Source organism: Meriones unguiculatus, chromosome 11, assembly GCF_030254825.1.
Source record: "Meriones unguiculatus strain TT.TT164.6M chromosome 11, Bangor_MerUng_6.1, whole genome shotgun sequence".
Lineage (NCBI taxonomy): Eukaryota > Metazoa > Chordata > Mammalia > Rodentia > Muridae > Meriones > Meriones unguiculatus.
The window spans coordinates 40,815,187-40,832,803 of record NC_083359.1 but is presented as its reverse complement, the minus strand read 5'-3'; the positions used below and the strand labels follow the sequence as shown (position 1 = coordinate 40,832,803).

At 50.7% G+C, this 17,617-nt stretch overlaps 1 protein-coding gene across 1 annotated transcript; it reads left to right on the top strand.

Annotated features, from left to right (window-relative positions):
• Positions 1-10,264: 10,264 nt before the first annotated feature.
• Positions 10,265-17,233, top strand: Prss27 (serine protease 27). The gene is made up of 6 exons (XM_021644785.2): positions 10,265-10,390; positions 13,340-13,366; positions 13,965-14,127; positions 15,514-15,785; positions 16,080-16,249; positions 16,491-17,233. The coding sequence occupies exons 1-6, from the start codon at positions 10,327-10,329 to the stop codon at positions 16,785-16,787; spliced, it is 993 nt and encodes a 330-aa protein (XP_021500460.1). The 5' UTR covers positions 10,265-10,326; the 3' UTR covers positions 16,788-17,233.
• The last annotated feature ends 384 nt before the right edge of the window (positions 17,234-17,617 follow it).

Genomic DNA, 17,617 nt, shown 5'->3' with positions numbered 1-17,617 from the left:
GAAGGTCAGCTGGGTGCTTTCTCTGCCTCTCTGAGCTGGCAGGTTTTCACCCCAGCATCTGGCCCTGAGTCTTTATTGGTAAAATAAAACAGATGGGATTTTCCTTCTTTTAAACAACAGATAGAAAGATAGAAAGATAGAAAGATAGAAAGATAGAAAGATAGATAGATAGATAGATAGATAGATAGATAGATAGATAGATAGGTAGGTAGGTAGATAGATAGATAGATAGATAGATAGATAGATAGATAGATAGATAGATAGATAGATAGAAAAAAGAGGAGGCCAGATGTATCTCAGTGGTAGAGTGCTCAGCAACCATGTCCAAGGCCTGAGTTCTATCCCCAGCATCACAGGACAGAAATAATGTAGAGGAGAAGGAGAGGGAGCAGAGGGAAAAGAAGGAAAGGGAAAAGGAGGAGGAGGAGGAGGCTGCAGCCCCAGCTATGAAGGTAAAGATCGGGGTCTGTGGAACCCTGGATTGAAAGCTCCCTGAGGAAGCTGAGCAGAGGTGATACTAGAAAAGGCTGAGTAAGAACGACCAGCTGCAGGACTGGGTGGTTTTGGAACTCCCAAACTCTGATCTGTTTCTCCCAGCTTTCTTCTATGCAGTAGCCGGAAAAGCAGCCTGAGTCTCCAGTATGGCTGAAGGTATCTGACTCTATATTGACACATATAATAAACAGACAGAGAGACAAGCTTTATCCAGGCATGGTGGCACATAGCTGTAATCCCAGCACTAGAGAAAATGCGGCAGAAAGAGCCAGAGGTTGAAGCCACTCTAAACTATTATCTAGAGAGCCTTCCCTGACAGACAAGAAACCCTTCTCCAACTTAAAATGAGACCAACGAAAGGCATCTCTGTGATACTGTCTGACAGGGTCTGAACAGAAAGTAATCTGTGTAGGCACTTGTTTGGATATGGCTTCAGAGGGGAGGTGCCACCCAAGACTTCTTACACCAGCATGGACTGAAATTTATGGTAGAAAGAGGACTGGCAAAGAAACATTCAGAACAACTCTGGGGTGAGGGGGCGGGGTGCAGAATTGGAAGCACACATCTCCGTCTCCAGCTGTGACCTGCAGACAGAGCTGCTCCCCACCACCACCTCCAGGCTGCACCCTTACTGGGCCTGGACTCTGAGCAGTTCCTGCGGAGGATACCCGAGGAGGACCTGCAACGGTGAACATTTTTAATGAGGAGATAGCTCAGTCAGCGAAATGCCTGTTTCATGAACATGATGTGAGAATGTGAATTTAAATCCCTAGCACCTAGGTCTAATGTAAAACCTTCAGTGGTGGGGTTGGAGCAGAGACAGGGACCCTTGGAAGCCCAGTGGCCAGCCATCCCAGCCCAGTCAATGAGCTCTATGGGCAGGGAGAGAGCACAGGGTGATGGTGGCCCACACCTGTAATCCCAGCACTCAGGAGGCAGAGGCAGGTGGATCTCTGTGAGTTCCAGGCCAGCCTGGTCTAAAGAAAGACATCCAGTATCAACCCTCTGGTCTCCACAGGCATGCGTGCATCACACACACACACACACACACACACACACACACACACACACACACAAACACATACTCACCCAACACATACACACACTTTTGCTAGAATAGGCCAACAGATCCTAGTACAGATGGCTATGAGCCACTATGTGGTTGCTGAGACTTGAACCCAGGACCTCTGGAAGAACAGACAGTGCTCCTAGCCACTGAGCCATCTCTCCAGCCCCAAAGATATATTTATTTTATTTATGTATATGAGTGCTCTATCTGCATGTACACCTGCACGCCAGAAGAGGGCATCAGATCTCATTATGGATGGTTATGGCCTACTATGCGGTTGCTGGGAATTGAACTCAGGACCTCTGGAACAGCAAACAGTGTTCTTAACCTCTGAACCATCTCTCCAGCCCCATAATTTTTTTTTTTAATAGAAGAAAGAATGGAAGCCAAGGGAAGGAAAAACATGTTCCAGGCAGTACTTGTCTGAAGCAAGCCACACATAACAGAACTAAGAGCAACTCAGGGAACTCAATCCCTTGTTCGGTTGATCTGGAGTTACTGTGTATTCAAATGTTAGTTGCTTGCCCCACCCCCACCAAGATCCTTACTGTCCTAAGCGCAAATTCTCAAGTGTCCAAAATAAGATTGTATGAACTTTGCCTCCCAAATTATCCCTGATTGGCTAATAAGTTGCCTACAGCCTGGGCTGGGCAGAAGGAAGGAAGGCAAAGCTAAGGTTCCCCGGCTTTGGGGGTTGCAGAAGGACCACGAGGAGGAGAAGGGAAGGAGGAAGGAAGAAGCAAGTCGCCATGGCCATGGGTTAGTGTGAACCAGAAGCACATGACTGAGAGCTGCTTGCTCCGAGGACTGGCCAGATGCAGCAGAAGCAGCCCAGATTAACATGTGTGAGTATTTACGGGGTTTCGGATGGGAAATGGAAAAGATGGCTTAGAGGGTTGATACCTGCCCAGCCCTAGTGTTTTGAGGCTTATCATAAATCTAAAAGGGCATCTGTGTCCGTTTATTTATAAAACAGCAGGGCTTCTCTGCTTCATTACTAACCAGCATTAATTGATATTAATAGAATAATCAGTTCCATTTACAGTTGCTCTTTTCACTCTCCTATGCTACCTTCCTCTTTGAGCTCTCCCACGGCTTTCCCTCTGGTTGCTGCTATCACCTTTGGGATCCCATTTGCTTTCCCCCTGGTTCGGATTTACAAACCTCAGCTGAAGTCCTGTGCTGAAGCACATCCTATAGTAATCTCATCTGGTTAAAAAGACAGTGCGTTGACAGTCCTCGGAGGCCAGGAACTCCTAAATCAGTGGCCCAGCCATGACCGGCCGCCCTCCATTTGCTATTCTGGAATCTCCCTTTGCCATCGTGTGGGAAACTCTCTGCTCCTGTGGTTTTTTGTTGTTTGTTTGTGGTTTTTTTTTTATAGCCTCCCTCTTCTGTATACTTGGTTGGTTCCTTGGGTGGAGACTGCCTTTCCTCAATGGCTTCCAAAAACAGTGTGTAGAGGATGGGGTAAGGTCTTGGGGAGCTTCATGCATGAAGCAGTCTCACACATGCCTGAGTGACATCACTGCCTCCCAGGCTCCTCTCTGTTCCATTAAAAATGCCTGCCCTGTGGCCGTGTGGGCCAGTCACAGTGCAGGAGTGGAGCAGGGCCAGGAGCGCCCTGCCTTGGACTTGTCCACACCAGTAGTGTGGAAGAGCGTTGGTCCTCCAGCCACAGCTGTGCTTGGGGGAGTGAAGGTCAGTGCCACCTCAGCTCTTCCTTCGGTTAGGAAGCCCCAGGACCCCACCCCGTAAACCCCAAGTCTAGGTTGGGTTCCTGTCATGTGTTCTTGAAAGAGAACCACATGACTTCAGAATTGCTACCCATGCATGGCAAGGCACTTTCTTCTCGGCTGTTGCTGCCACTGTGATGAAACAAGTTTTCCTTTTCAGTTAGGTATGGTGAAGACTGCTTGTAATTCCAGTGCTCAGGAAGCTGAGGCAGGAGGCTGCATAGTGAGTACCAAGTTAGACTACACATTAAGACATTGTTAGCTGGGCATGGCGGCTCACGCCTTGGATCCCAGCACTCTGGAGGCAGAGTTGGGGGATCTTTATGATTTCAGGGCCAGCCTGGTCTACAGAACGAATTCCAGGACAGCCAGGACTACACAGAGAGACTCTGTTTCAAAACAAACAAACATAAAACAAAAAGGAGGAAGTAGAAAAGAGGGAAGAAAGGGAGGATGGAGAGACTGTTAAATTTCAAACCTGGGACAAACAACTGACGGGCCCATTTAACATCAGAGTGGACCTGGCCTCCAGATTCTGACAGCTTCCCTCAGTCCCCACCTGTTACAGGGCTTGGCTTCATACTCTGCCCCCCCCCACACACACACACTCTGAACTCTCCAGCCCAGGGGCTGTGCTGCCCTTCCCCAGAGGCTCTGTCCCTGTGTAATCCAGACATTTTGGTTACCTACCCCTTTTTGAACCTTTGGCCTCCTGGCAGCTGCACCTGGCTCTCCCCCTCTCCCTTCTCCTCCTCCTCTCCTCACATGACCCAGCTCCGTCTGATCATGTCCACTCTGGACTCTCCCAGGCGTCTCTGCCTCTGGCTATGCTCTCCCACATAATCTATAATAAACTATGTCCTCCACCATACCTAGGAGCAGTGGTGTCCTTTTCCTTTTATTTATTTATTTTTTTATCCATCACATGACAGGGAGGAAAAAAGAAAGTGTTAATCCCACTGGTCGCAAATAAGACCACGTCCACCATTTAAAGCCAAATTTGAAACAAGTTTTAATTAAAACACTGGCCAGGTCCAGACCTAGGTTCCCAGGAAAATGGCCCCAGTCACATTTTGCAGGGACTTAAAAGGCAAAACCCACAACTTAGCACATTTCCCATCAGGTCCAGTCATAGGCAAACATACATTCTGAAGTCTTTTCTGCCTGCATACCTCCTCGCCCTCATGACCATGCACATCTGGTGTGGTTGGGTCAAACAAACGTGTTTAGGGAACTGAAAACTCGTAGCTTGTCATTCCCACAAACAATAGCCTCCAGCATCTTAGCAGTAATCTGTCCTCCTCGGGCAAGGCGCTTACAGGTTAAAGGCATTTTTGTTTCATGGCTCTCTTAGGCACAGTAATTAAAACTTAAAACGCAGGGCTGGAGAGATGGCTCAGGGGTTGAGAGCATTGGTTGCTCCTCCAGAGGACCCAGGCTCAGTTCCCAGCACCCACATGGTAGCTCATAACTGAGTGTAGCTCAGTTCCAGGGGATCTGACACCCTTACACACGCAAAACACCAATCAATGCACATAAGATAAAAATAAGTAATTAAGAAAATATTAAAGCATAACTGACTCTCACAGAAGGAAAGTATTGTAACACTTTCTCTTTCTCTCTCTCTCTTTCTCTTTCTTTCTTTCTTTTTCCAAGACAAGGTTTCTCTGTGTAGCCCTGGCTGTCCTGGATACGCTGTAGAGCAGGTTGGCCTCGAACTCAAAGACCTGCCCTTCCTAGAGCTGTGATCAAAGGGGTGTGATATGATAAAAAAAAATGCAGGTGAGGTGTCAGGAAACTAATTTGCCATGCCAAAATGTACCCCTGAGAAATTATACCACACAACAAATCCTGTGTGAGAGGTTTATTTGGAGAGGGGAGAGGAGTAGGGACATGGGGGAGAGATAGAGGCAGACAGAAAGGGAGATGAAATGGGGCAAAGAAAGGGAGACGCAGGGTAGAGAGAGGGGGCAGAGAGAAATCTGGGGTGGCTGAGGCGCTTTTATCCATGGCACACACCTGGTGGGGGACAGGTGAGATGTAAGCAGCTGCTAGGTCCCTGAGAGCAGGCCAGTGGCTCTGCCTGTGGAGGGACAGTGTGCTGCCACCACTTGGCCGAATAATCAGTTTTTTATAGGGCTGGAGAAATGGCTCTGTAGCTGAGAGTTTGTTGCTCTGCCAGAGGACCCAAGTTTGGTTCCCAGGACTCACCTGTGCAACTGCCTGTAACTTTCATTCCAGGGAATCCAACACCCTCCTCCGGACTGAGCACTTGCACACATGTGACAGACATACACACATACATACACAGAGACACACACATAAAATACAAATAAAATAAATCTAATCTTTTGATAGTGCTTTCTGATTATACTTTTTGTAGACCTTTGTTTTCTTTCTTTCTTTCTTTCTTTCTTTCTTTCTTTCTTTCTTTCTTTTTTCTTTTTTTCCTCCCTTTAACTCTTTAGCTTTTTGAGACAGGGTCTCTCTCATCTCTCTATGTAGCCCTGGCTGTCCTGCAACTCACTATGTAGACAAGGCTAACATTGAATCCCAGGGATTCATCTGCCTCTGCCTTTTGAATGCTAAGATTAAAGACATGCTCCTCCACACCCAGTTTTGTTTTGTTTGGAAAGGGGGTTTTAGGGACCCAAGGCTAGCCTTGAGCTCCATGTGGAAAGTAAAATGACCTTGAAAATCTAATCCTCTTGCTTCCAGTGCTAGGACTGCAGGCTTGCACCACCTCACCTGGCTTATGACGACTTTATACTTGCTAATCAAGGACTCTACTAACCAGCTACATTCCCAGCTTCTCTGTTTTCCATTTTCTTTGTATCACAAGTATTTTCCACATTTGTGCACCCTTTGTAGAAATGTTATTTTTGAAAAATCTAGTTCAGAGGTTGTACTTAAAACAAAACAAAATTTGTTTGAGACGGGGAGAGTCTCAACCTGTCTCAACCTGGGTTTTTTGATTCTTCTGCCTCAGCCTCCTGACTGCTAAAATTATAAAATTACAGGCAGGTTCAGTTTTGCAAATGTAACATCTTTAGACAAAATATATTTTTACAGCCTGGGACACTTAGTGAGTTCAAGGCTAGCTTGGGCCACATAACATGAACCTTTCTCAAGATGAAAAACAATTTCCCGGGCTGGAGAGATGGCTCAAAGGTTAAGAGCACCGGCTGCTCTTCCAGAGGTCCTGAGTTCAATTCCCAGCAGCCACATGGTGGCTCACAACCATCTATAATGAGCTCTGGTGCCCTCTTCTGGCGTGCAGGTGTACATGCAGACAGAACACTGTATAATAAGTAAAACTTTAAAAATAAAGTAAAGCAGGCAGAAGCTTCAAAAACAATTCCCCAAGGCCAGTTCCATCACAGTCACCCTCTGACCCACTTCCCCGCAGCCTTGCCTGACAGCATTCCTCCAAGCTTTGCTTAACCTGTAAGTGACAACTGAGGTCTCTTTTCTGTGGCTCTGATTTGCATTCATTTAATTACTAAGCTGAACACTTCCCAGCACGTGTGATAGCCAAATTAGTTTCCTCTTCGCTCTTCCTCACCTTGTCTTCGTCCTTCGCCCATTTCACCTTTAGGATTCAGTGGGTTTTGTTGGTCCTGTTTTGTTCTGTCTTCTGATTAATTTCTTTGGGCACTTTAACAATGCTGTCATTATCCAGCCATATTTCCTACACTGATTTTTCCTACTTGCCTTTCTATTTGTAATCACTGTTTGTGTTTTAACTTGTGGGCCATAGCTCTTTTCATTTGCGACAGCTGCTGTGACTTCTAACCTTGAAATTGCTCTAGAGGACCAGTGAGATAGCTCAGCAGGAAAAGGCGCTTTCTGCCAAGCCTGTAGGCATGTCCCTGGGACCCACAGGGTGGAAGGAGAGAGTGGATTACTGCAGGTTGTCCTCTGGCTACCATCCCCCCCCCACACACACATGTGCACAGGCCCCTTCCTGAACACACATAATAACATAAAAAAGGGGTTGGCGAGAGGGCTCAGAGGTTAAGAGCACCGGCTGCTCTTCCAGAGGTCCTGAGTTCAATTCCCAGCAACCACATGGTAGCTCACAACCTTCTATAATGAGATCTGGTTCCCTCTTCTGGCATGCAGGTGTACATGCAGACAGAATACTGTATACATAATAAATAAATAAATATTTTTTTTAAAAAACCACGTAAAATAAACAAACATAAAAAAAAAGGACAAGCCAGATGGTGGTGGCCCAACCCATTTATTCCCAGTGCTCAGGAGGCAGAGGCAAGTGGATCTCTATGAGTTCGAGGCCAGTCTGAGTTCCAGGACAGCAAAGGTTACACAGAGAAACCCTGTCTTGAAAAACCTAAATAAATAAATAAATGCTCCAGAGAGACTGTCACCTCACCTGCTATGTGCTCCAGGCACAGCTCTGGCTCACTGATAATGGGAAGGACCCACATGGCTTTGCAAGAGCCCAGCTTCCCCTAGATCCACACACATCTATGGCTTACCTGACCTCAAGTCAGAATTGTACGTAAAACAATTGCTTTCAGAAGAGAGAAGAGGGAGAGGAAAAACTAGAAAGGGCTCCAAGAGGAAGCCTTAGCTTCAAAGTTAGGGCGAACTGATCGCCGGATGTCTGGATCACCGGATATCTGCCGGAAGTGTGGGCATCCGGTTGCTTTGAAACACTCTACACAGTTTATAATCAGGCCTTTCCCCTCAAACCTGTCTCCCTGCCGTGTCCTTGCTGCAGGTTCAGCCCTTTATTGGCCTCGGCACCCTCTTCTTAAGACTTAAAAAGGCACCCACGTGCCTCTCATCCAGTGCTTTCATGAGCGTGCAGGAAAGAATGAACACATAAATGGCAACACGCACCATTAATCCCAGCACTTGGGAGGCAGAGGCAGATGGATCTCCGTGAGTTCAAGGCCAGCCTGACCTACACAGTGAGTTCCAGCCCAGCCTGTCTCAATAACAAAAGAAAACAAGTGAAATAAAACAATAAGCAAAGAATGATCTTCTGTCATGAGTAGATGCCATGAAACAAGTGAAATAAAACAATAAGCAAAGAATGATCTTCTGTCATGAGTAGATGCCATGCCTGGGCACCCAACCCCGGGATACAGGGACGTGGATGTGTAAGAGCTGCAGAGAAGGATGGCAGCCACTGGGGAGGTAGTATCCTCCAGGCAACAGGGATACTGGAAAAGCAGAGACGCTTGTGGTCCAGGGATGGACCTAGCGGACAGGATCCTCACAGGGGTGGCGAAGGCCACCAGAGGGCCCCACCGCGCAGCAAGCCCGGGAGACCCAGGCCGCAGCATCCGTGTGATCTGTTGGGCATCTGAACACCCCTAGCTCACACCAACAGGGTGCGACACTGCACCCTCTGCATCAGCGGGGAAACTGAGGCAGCGCTCGGCCCTCTGTCCGGCTGCGCTCCCTGCCCTGGCGGGGTCTGCTGTGAGACATCCAGATCCCGCAACCAGACTCCTTGGCCTGGAGGGAGTGTCCTCCCGAGCCTCGAGTCCAGCTCTGTCTGATGTCAGTTTCGTGCCCCAAATAACTTCCTCTCAGGGACACTTCCGCCGCAGCCTCATGTCCCGGAGCCCAGCGGGCGCACCCAGGGCAGGAACTGGACAGCCATCTTGCCGGTCACTATGCCCAGCCTTCCCAGAACAGCTCTTGCCACGCCCAGAAGGTGCAGCCCCAGACTGGCGGCGGGGGTCCCTATTCCCTGAGCTAATCCTCGTGTGTGTGTGTGTGTGTGTGTGTGTGTGTGTGTGTGTGTGTGTGTGTGTGTGTGTGTTTCAGTATGTGTATGGTTCAGAAGCGACGGCTTGGGGGTGGGGGGGAATGAGGATGTGGGCAGCCAAGGTCCCTTTATCTTGGTTGAACAAGCACCCTGACCTGAGTTCTTTAATGTCTACTCCCCCATCAGGGTATAAACCAACTTTAGGTCACTGATGTCAGATAAAAAGTAGGTGTTCAGTCTGAAGGGGCCCCAGGGCCCAGGTTTTTTGTTTTTTGTTTTTTGTTTTTTTGTTGTTGTTTTTTTTGGGGGGGGCGTTGGTCTCCTTTTGGAGCTCCTGTCCTGTCCCCTCCAGGTTTTTCTGTCTCCCCCTTCTTTCATAAAATTCCATGCACTCTGCCCCAAGTTTAGCTATGAGCCTCTGTTTCCATACCTCTATCAGTAGAGTGTTTCAGAGGCCCTGTACTGTGGTAGGCTCCTGTCCTGTTCCCTGTCTTCCACAGTCAGTCTCCAAGTGGGTTCCCTAGTAAGGGGAGCAGGGGCTGTCTCTGCCATGAACTCAATGGCAGGTTCTCTGATCACCTCTGACTGGAGGGGTGGGGGGCAGCCTTGCCAGGCCACAGAGACAACATAGCCAGTCCTGATGAGACCTGATAGGCTAGGGTCAGATAGAAGGGGAAGAGGTCCTCCCCTATCAGTGGAGTAGGGGAAGGGCATAGGAGGAGAAGAGGGAGGTAGGGACTGGGAGGAAAGAGGGAGGGAGCTACAGCCTGGATACAAAGTGAATAAATTGTAATAAATAATAAAAAAATTTAAAGTAGGTGATCAATAAGTATTGAAGGAAGGAAGGAAGGAAGGAAGGAAGGAAGGAAGGAAGGAAGGAAGGAAGGAAGGAAGGAGGGAAAGGAAGGCTCTTGGATGGAGTAGACTCTGCCAGCTTAGATGGGGTCTATGGTCAGTTGAGGAAGGCATCCGACAGTGGGGCCTCTGTGGTCAGCTCATTGGGAGGAACATCTTACTACCAGAATCCCAAAGCGTAGAGAGTAAGGAAGGGGTCTGGCCCCTGAGGTTCAGGGCCGGGTCATGGAGTTGGTGTCCTGGGCACCTCCTTCCTTCTGAAAAGGAGCCGGGCAGGCAGGGCTGACAGGTTGGGCGGCATAGCCGAGCTGACACTCACCTCCAACATAAAACCTCACTTCATGGAGCCTGCACCTCCGTAGCACTAGGGAGAGCTCCTGCCACCACTGACCAGGCCTCTACCAACCACCAAGCCAAAGAACATGAGGCAGCCCCACATCCCTGCCCTGCTGAGGTTGCTGCTGCTGCCCCTGCTGCTGAGGTCTGGTGAGTCCCAGGCAAGGGCAGGCACTCCCTCTGCCATCTCTCTGTAGGGACCCCTCTATTCTGCTCTGAGATGCACCTGAGTCCCCCAATCCCTGAGCCTGCCTGAGTCTGAAAGAAATCTCTTCTTCTCCTCAGTGATGGGGTTCCCAGAGAATATGCTCATGTTCCAAATACTCCACCTGGGGGACCCGGCTGGGAGTCCTGTGGGAGGTCTGACAGAGTATGTGGTATGTGGTCATAGCCTAATCTTCCTGAGGCCCTCACAGTGTCGTGCCCCTAGCTTAGGGCTCCCCTAGAGGCCTCTCTTCTCATTCTACTGCTAATAGAGCCTCCATGCTTACAGGGTTTGAACCCAGGCCTGCAGCAAGTCTCTGAGCTTATGTGAACTGTGGCTGCCAACTGAGCCTATGAGCCTTCAGAGTCTGGCGGGGGCTCACAGGGAGCTGGGGACAAAAGCTGCAGGCCACAGAGGGTCCCAGCTCCTGCCTCCAGAGGGAAAAACCATCCCTGCTCAAGACGAGCAGGGGTCAGCAAGTTCTAGCCAGGTGCTCCGCCTGCCAGGTCCTTCCCCATGGGCTGGGCTCCTCTCTGCCGGGGAAACTCTCCCACATTCCTGGGCCAGATGGGCCAGCCCGGCAGCTATCACACTTCCCTGTCCTCAGTTCACCTCCCCGGGCTAGGCCGAGGTACCCCAGACCATGTCTCAGCAGGGGCTCTGGGGGTAGGAGGACATGAGTGGCCATCTCGGTGGGTATACCCCTCTCCCCTCCCCCATGTCATGGGATGCTTTTGTTCATGGCCTCTAGCAGCAAGAATATAGCATTGAAAGCCCATTTCCACTGGGCGTGACCCTGTGGTAGTTCACGTGGGTGGATCAATCAAGGTCACCGCCAAAGCAGAAGCAGCAGCCTGCCTTTGGCTCACAAATTGCTGCAACCTGAGGCTGGACCCCTGGGTGACAACCTTCTCCCCCCACCCCAGAGGGGTGCTCCTTTAACTGCTCTCTAGCCTAGTTGTTCAGACGTCAGCCACTCCCATGAGCATCGGGGCCCTGGAGTGGACCTACATTGACACCCTGGCTTGCCAACTCCAACTGACAGAAAGTGTCTGCCCTGAAGAAGCTGGGTTCCTCACAGCCACTCTGTCCCAGATCCCTAGATCCCAGATCCCTAGAGGCAGGCTCTGCCTTCAGACACCTCCCGGGCCTGAGCCCTGGGTGAGATCCAATGCCCTGCAGGAGGACAAAGAACACAGAGGTGCAAGAGAGGCTCCCAAGCCAGACAGTACAAGTGGGGAAGGCTACCCTTGGAGTGTGGGCACTTGAGTGAACCTCACCAGGATATGTGGAGATTGAGAGCCTCGGCCTGAAAGGACTTGGCTGTGGCAGAGAAAACGGGTTGCGGGTCAGGAGCCTGGCAGGAGGGAGCATGCACAGAGACTCTTGCAAGCTCCAGGAGGGAAGAGGAGGCTTGCAAGCATCTGTGCCCTTGAGGATGGAGGCAGCCGGGGTAGGCAGCATGGCAGGCTGGCTCTTCAGGCCTGGTGATCATTTCCAACAAGTCAGGGGGAGGACGGGCAGGGGGCTCTCTCTGCTCACATTTGCATTGTTTTATATTTTATCCTTGTATGTATCTCTGTCTGTCTCTTTGTGTCTATCTCTCTCCCTCTCGTGTGTGTGTGTGAGTGTGAATGTGTGCATGTGAGTAAAGGCAGTTACCTGTGGAGAGCAGGAGTTGTTGGATCCCCCGGGTGCTGGGAACTGAACTGGGATCCTCTGTAAAGGCAGGAAATGCTCTTAACCAACCAGCCATCTCTCCAGCCATATACCACATGGGTGCTGGGAACTGAACCCAGGTCCTCTGCAAGGACAGTGAGTGCTCCCAACTGCCTGACAACAGCACTTTGGCTGGCCTGAGGGCAATCCTCCTGCCTCAGCCTCTGGGGGAAGAGTGCTAGGAAACAGCTATGACCCCCTCCATCCCATGCGTCGCATTATAAAGGGCATCTTGTGGACACAAGCTCACGAGGCAGAAGTCCAGAGCACAGCCCCTGTGTCCCATAGCCATCACACATGCCCCTATCTGCCTGACACCCTGCTTTGAGAAACACATGCTTCTGTCCTCAGCAGTGGCCACTTCCTGTCCCTCTATGTTCTGCTTACGTTTCTGTGATAAAATACCATGACAAAGAGTAACTTGGGGGAGAAAGGGTTTATTTTAGCTCTCTATTGCAGGTGACAATCCCTCATTTCAGGGCCACGGGAACCTGAAACAGCTGGTCACATCCAGAGTCAAGAGCAGGGAGAAATGAGTGCACTGGATATTCGCTTGGCTGTGTTTAGCTCAGTCTCTTCAGCCACTACTCTGCCCAGCCTCTCTACTTGTCCGCTCACTTTGAGGGTGGTCCAGTAGAGATGGTCATAGTTGGCAAGAGGGCTCAGTCCTCAGGGTGTAGAGTCTTGGGAGGCTGATCCTCAGTGGCTGCTAAGCCAACTCTACTCCCTTGAGAGCCCAGAGTGGCCATGGGTGTCTCTACCTCATTTGGACTCTGGGAGAAGTTAAAGGAGACTTGATCATTCTGAAAGACTGAGGGGAGGCCCTGACAGAAATTGTGTAGGTGCAGCCTCCAGGCTTTCCTCTGTCATCCAGAGCTGAGCCATTAGTGGGTGAAGAGAAGGAAACAGACTCCACATCTCTAGGGGTTGAGGCCCTGCACTGTCCCCACTTCTGTACATCAAGACAACAACAGGGGTGCAGGGTGAAAAAAAGAGGTCCCTGTGTGGGTAAGATCTCCCTCAAACTGGGAGAGCAACCCACCAGCCATAGTACTAGTTTTCTGACTGTCTCTGCCTGTCCACTGAAGACAGGGACCCTCTGATGAGGCAGGAGCAGGGAGGGACAGACCTTGGCTTGGTAAAGGTGGCTGATGACCCCATTTTCTCACTTGCAGGGGCCGAAGGGGCCAGGGCTCTAAGAGGTAAGTGGGATCAGCTGAGCTGTAGCAGTGACTAGACATCCACAGGAGCATGTACACGCCCTCTCCCTGAAAATGGGGGTGGGGGGAAGCACAGGAGAGATGTATAGGCCGGCAAAAACAGCCAGACAGAAGAACTAGAGTTCAGAAGGCAGTGGAAAAAAAGATCTACCATAAGATCAGCAAAATAAACCATAGTAGAGGCATCAGGGACACATGCCAGGATGGGTGACACCTTCCTTGCTGGGCCATGACTACCCCCCAGCCCACCATGTGGAAAACATAATATACAGCCATCCTTCGGGGACCCGTGTCCAGCGGAGATGCAAATTTCCCATGTCATGTCAACCTTCCTGCCCCTGAGTTGGGTCTTGTCACCTCGTCTTAAGTGAGAGGCCCGAGGTTCCAGGGAAGGCAGAACGAGAAAGGGTTAGCCTGTGTATCAGAAGCCAACTATACTAGAGCCTCTGATCTGCCAGTGTTCCAAGTGGCTCAGGGGCCAGAAAGGCCAGAAAACTGACAGAAAGTGAGAGGTGGCATGTGGGGTTGGGGATGGAGTCAGAACCGTGGCTCCCTCAGAGAGTGATTCATGTCCCTCCAGCCTGTGGGCGCCCAAGGATGTTCAACCGGATGGTGGGCGGGGAAGATGCCTTAGAAGGCGAGTGGCCCTGGCAGGTCAGCATCCAGCGCCACGGGGTCCACTTCTGTGGAGGCAGCCTCATCGCGCCGACCTGGGTCCTCACCGCTGCACACTGCTTCTCCAAGTAAGTGGCCCTGGCCTTCCAGCTTCTCACCAGTGGCTGGGACAAGACAGAGCTTGAGCACAACTCTTTTCGGCATTGCCCCCACCCGGGCACCTCCCAACAAGCCTTGTCCAGTAAAACCCACTGTCTTCTAGAACTTTCCTTTAGGGAACTGGAGAGAGGTCAGCGGTTAAGAATACTGTCTGTTCTTGCAGAGGACCAGTATCAACTCTCCATACCCACACGGTGGCTCACAACTGTATGTTTCCAGGACAGCAACACCCTCTTCTGGCTTCAGCAGGCTCCAAGCACACATGGTGCATTGACACACGTGCAGGCAAAACGTTCAGACACATAATTTGAGGCTTTCCTTTAGGTCCAGCCCTAGGCCTGGAAGCTGCAACCACTGGCCCAGTTCTTGTTCCACCAGCTGCTCTGCTAGTAATACCTGGGGTCCCGTCCTTACAAATGCTGCAGGCACCTCCCCCCTCACACACACACTTCCCCTACCTCAAATCCAGAACTCTGACCTTGGGTCTCGGATAAGCCCAAGATTTGGAACAGAATGTCCCTCTTACCCCATCTAAGCTCACCTGTAGGACCCCCAACCCACACATCCCTGTGAAACACCCAGCTCCAGATTTTCAGGGTCCCCAAATGCTGTACCTCTTTCCTCATGGATCTGCAATTCCTTTTTTCCCTTTATTTTATTTGTTATTGTGTGTTTTGGAGGAAGGGCAGTGTGCATGTGGAGGTCAGAAGAGAACTTTTGGGAGTCATTTTTCTCCTCTTACCACAGGTTTTGGTGATAAACTCAGGCATTTAGGTTTGCACAGAAAGCACCTTTACCTGCTGAGCCAGGGGCTGGAGAGATGGCTCAGAAGTTACGGGCACTGGCTGCTCTTCCAGAGGTCCTGAGTTACCAGCAACCACATGGTGGCTCACAACCATCTATAACGGAATCTGATTCCCTCTTCTGGTGTGTATGAAAGCAGAGCACTCATATACATAAATAAATCAATCTTTAAAAGGATAACCTTTAACTGCTGAGCCATCTTGCCAGCCCCCTGCAATTATTTAAAAAAGATGGCCGAACTGGGGCTCAGAGGCCTTGGCCTTATAGTTGTATTGTTTACAGCAGGCTTTTCGGATAGGACTGTTAGTGTCCTCGCCTTACAAATGAAACTGAGTCACACCGAGTGTGTTAGGTCACTTACCCAAGGTCACCTGGCAGCCAGGGAAAGAAGGGAATTAAAGGTAGGTAATCTTTAGTTTCTACAGCCTTTAGTATGGAGATGACATTACTAAGAGTGCAAAGAGAGGTGTCAGTGGCCCAGAGCACCTCCTCCCTGTGGGTCCCTTTCCTCATGGAGGAGGCTATCACTCCAGCTCCATTCTTCCCATCAGCACTTCAGACATATCCATATACCAAGTCCTGCTGGGAGCACTGCAGCTGGAGCAGCCGGGACCGCACGCCCTGCATGTCCCTGTGAAGCGTGTGGAAAGCAATCCCCAGTACCAAGGCATGGCCTCCAGTGCCGACGTGGCTCTCGTGGAGCTGCAGGTGCCCGTGACCTTCACCAGTTACATCCTTCCTGTGTGTGTGCCTGACCCTTCCATCATCTTTGAGTCCGGCATGAACTGCTGGGTCACTGGCTGGGGCAGCCCCAGCGAACAAGGTGAGGGGACTGAGCTAGGGGAGGCAGACACAGCTTAAGGAGGGCCAGGCCTCCTGTTGACACTGGTCTACTTGATCTCTACTCACATGGGTGTGGCAGCTGTGAACAGAGGAAGTGCTGCACGTACGGGAGATGGGAAAGGGAGGCAAGCAGGCCTGGTGGGACGGAACAGCCCCCTGAAGTTCCGAGGAAACCCAGGGAGGGGCAGCGCAAGCTGTGGTTCTTAAGAACCCAGAACCTCGGGATCCTGGTTAAGGCTGTCCACTGAGCTGCAGGTGGCCTTTCCCTCCCCAGACCAACTACCCAACCCACGGACCCTGCAGAAACTTGCTGTGCCTATAATTGATACACCCAAGTGCAACCTGTTGTATAGCAAAGATGCTGAGTCTGATTTCCAGCTCAAGACCATCAAGGATGACATGCTCTGTGCAGGCTTTGCAGAGGGCAAGAAGGACGCCTGTAAGGTAGGGTATTTTGGCAAAGGCATGAGCAGTGGTTTTCAACCTGCCGGTCATGACCCCTTTGGGGGTTGAAAAGACTCTTTGACAGGGATTGCATATCAGATATCTTATATAACAGATACTTATGATTCTAGCCATGAAAATAATTTTATGGGAGTTTAGCCCAGGTCCAGGGTAGACTGTGGTTGTTCTAACTGGCATGAGATGAGCAAATGGATTCTGATGGCCCTCTGCTTACCCACAGGGTGACTCTGGAGGCCCGCTGGTGTGCCTTGTGGACCAGTCATGGGTGCAGGCTGGGGTGATCAGCTGGGGGGAGGGCTGTGCCCGCCAGAACCGCCCAGGTGTCTACATCCGCGTCACTTCGCATCACAAATGGATTCACCAGATCATTCCAGACTTGCAGTTTCAGGGGAAGGCCAGCAGGCAGCAGCAGCAAAGGGGCCCCCGAGGTTGGCAGCGTCAGGTGGGGAGCTCCGCCAACTGCCTGGCTGCCCACGCAGTCCTGATGGTCCTGGTGGCACTGCTCACTAGCCTCTGAGCCTGCCCAGCTCAGCGGGGAGCCCCATCCACTGTACATTTGTAAACAGTTGCCCCCCACCTAACGTGCTGGTTACCTTTATGGTCACTTTCAGGAGAGAAGCACCAGGACCCTCTTTGCAGGGCCCTAGAGGCCACCAAGCTGTGAGCCAGGACCTTTGTGGACACACCCAAGCTAGGCTGTTCCTGACCAGTTGCCCTGGTGCCACCCCATGACTGTCTCACCAAAATCAATGGCTGTCCCATTCCTGCATGGTGGACAGTGACAGATAGGGGTGGGAGGCAGGTCACAAGATGTCAATCGCCGGGCTGCAGAGACGGCTCAGCAGTTAAGAGCACTGCCTGCTCTTCCAGAGGTCCTGAGTTCAATTCTCAGCAACCACATGGTGGCTCACAACCGTCCATACTGGGATCTGATGTCCTCTTCTGGCATGCAGTGTACATGCAGATAGAACACTTATATACATAAAAAATAAATCTTTTTTTAAAAAAGCTTGATATTAAAAAAAAAATAAACAAAAAACCATGTCAAGTACTTCAGTGGGAACCATGCAGATGGGTGGAGGCACGTGCTGTAACATCACACAAACCTGGGAGTCACCTATGCACCCTCATAACACCTGAGGAGTTCCTCCAGGGGCAGCCTCAACCTTTATGCTCTTGCCTGGATCCGAGGCCCTTTTCCTACTGGTCCATTCCTTAACCTACTTCCCACTCTCTAGTAACACAGGGTGGCAGAGAGCAGGCACACACCAACCACGCTCCTTTCACACTCAGCGAGATGTGTGTCTCCCTATGCACATCTGCCCACATGCTCACAAAGGCCTCAAG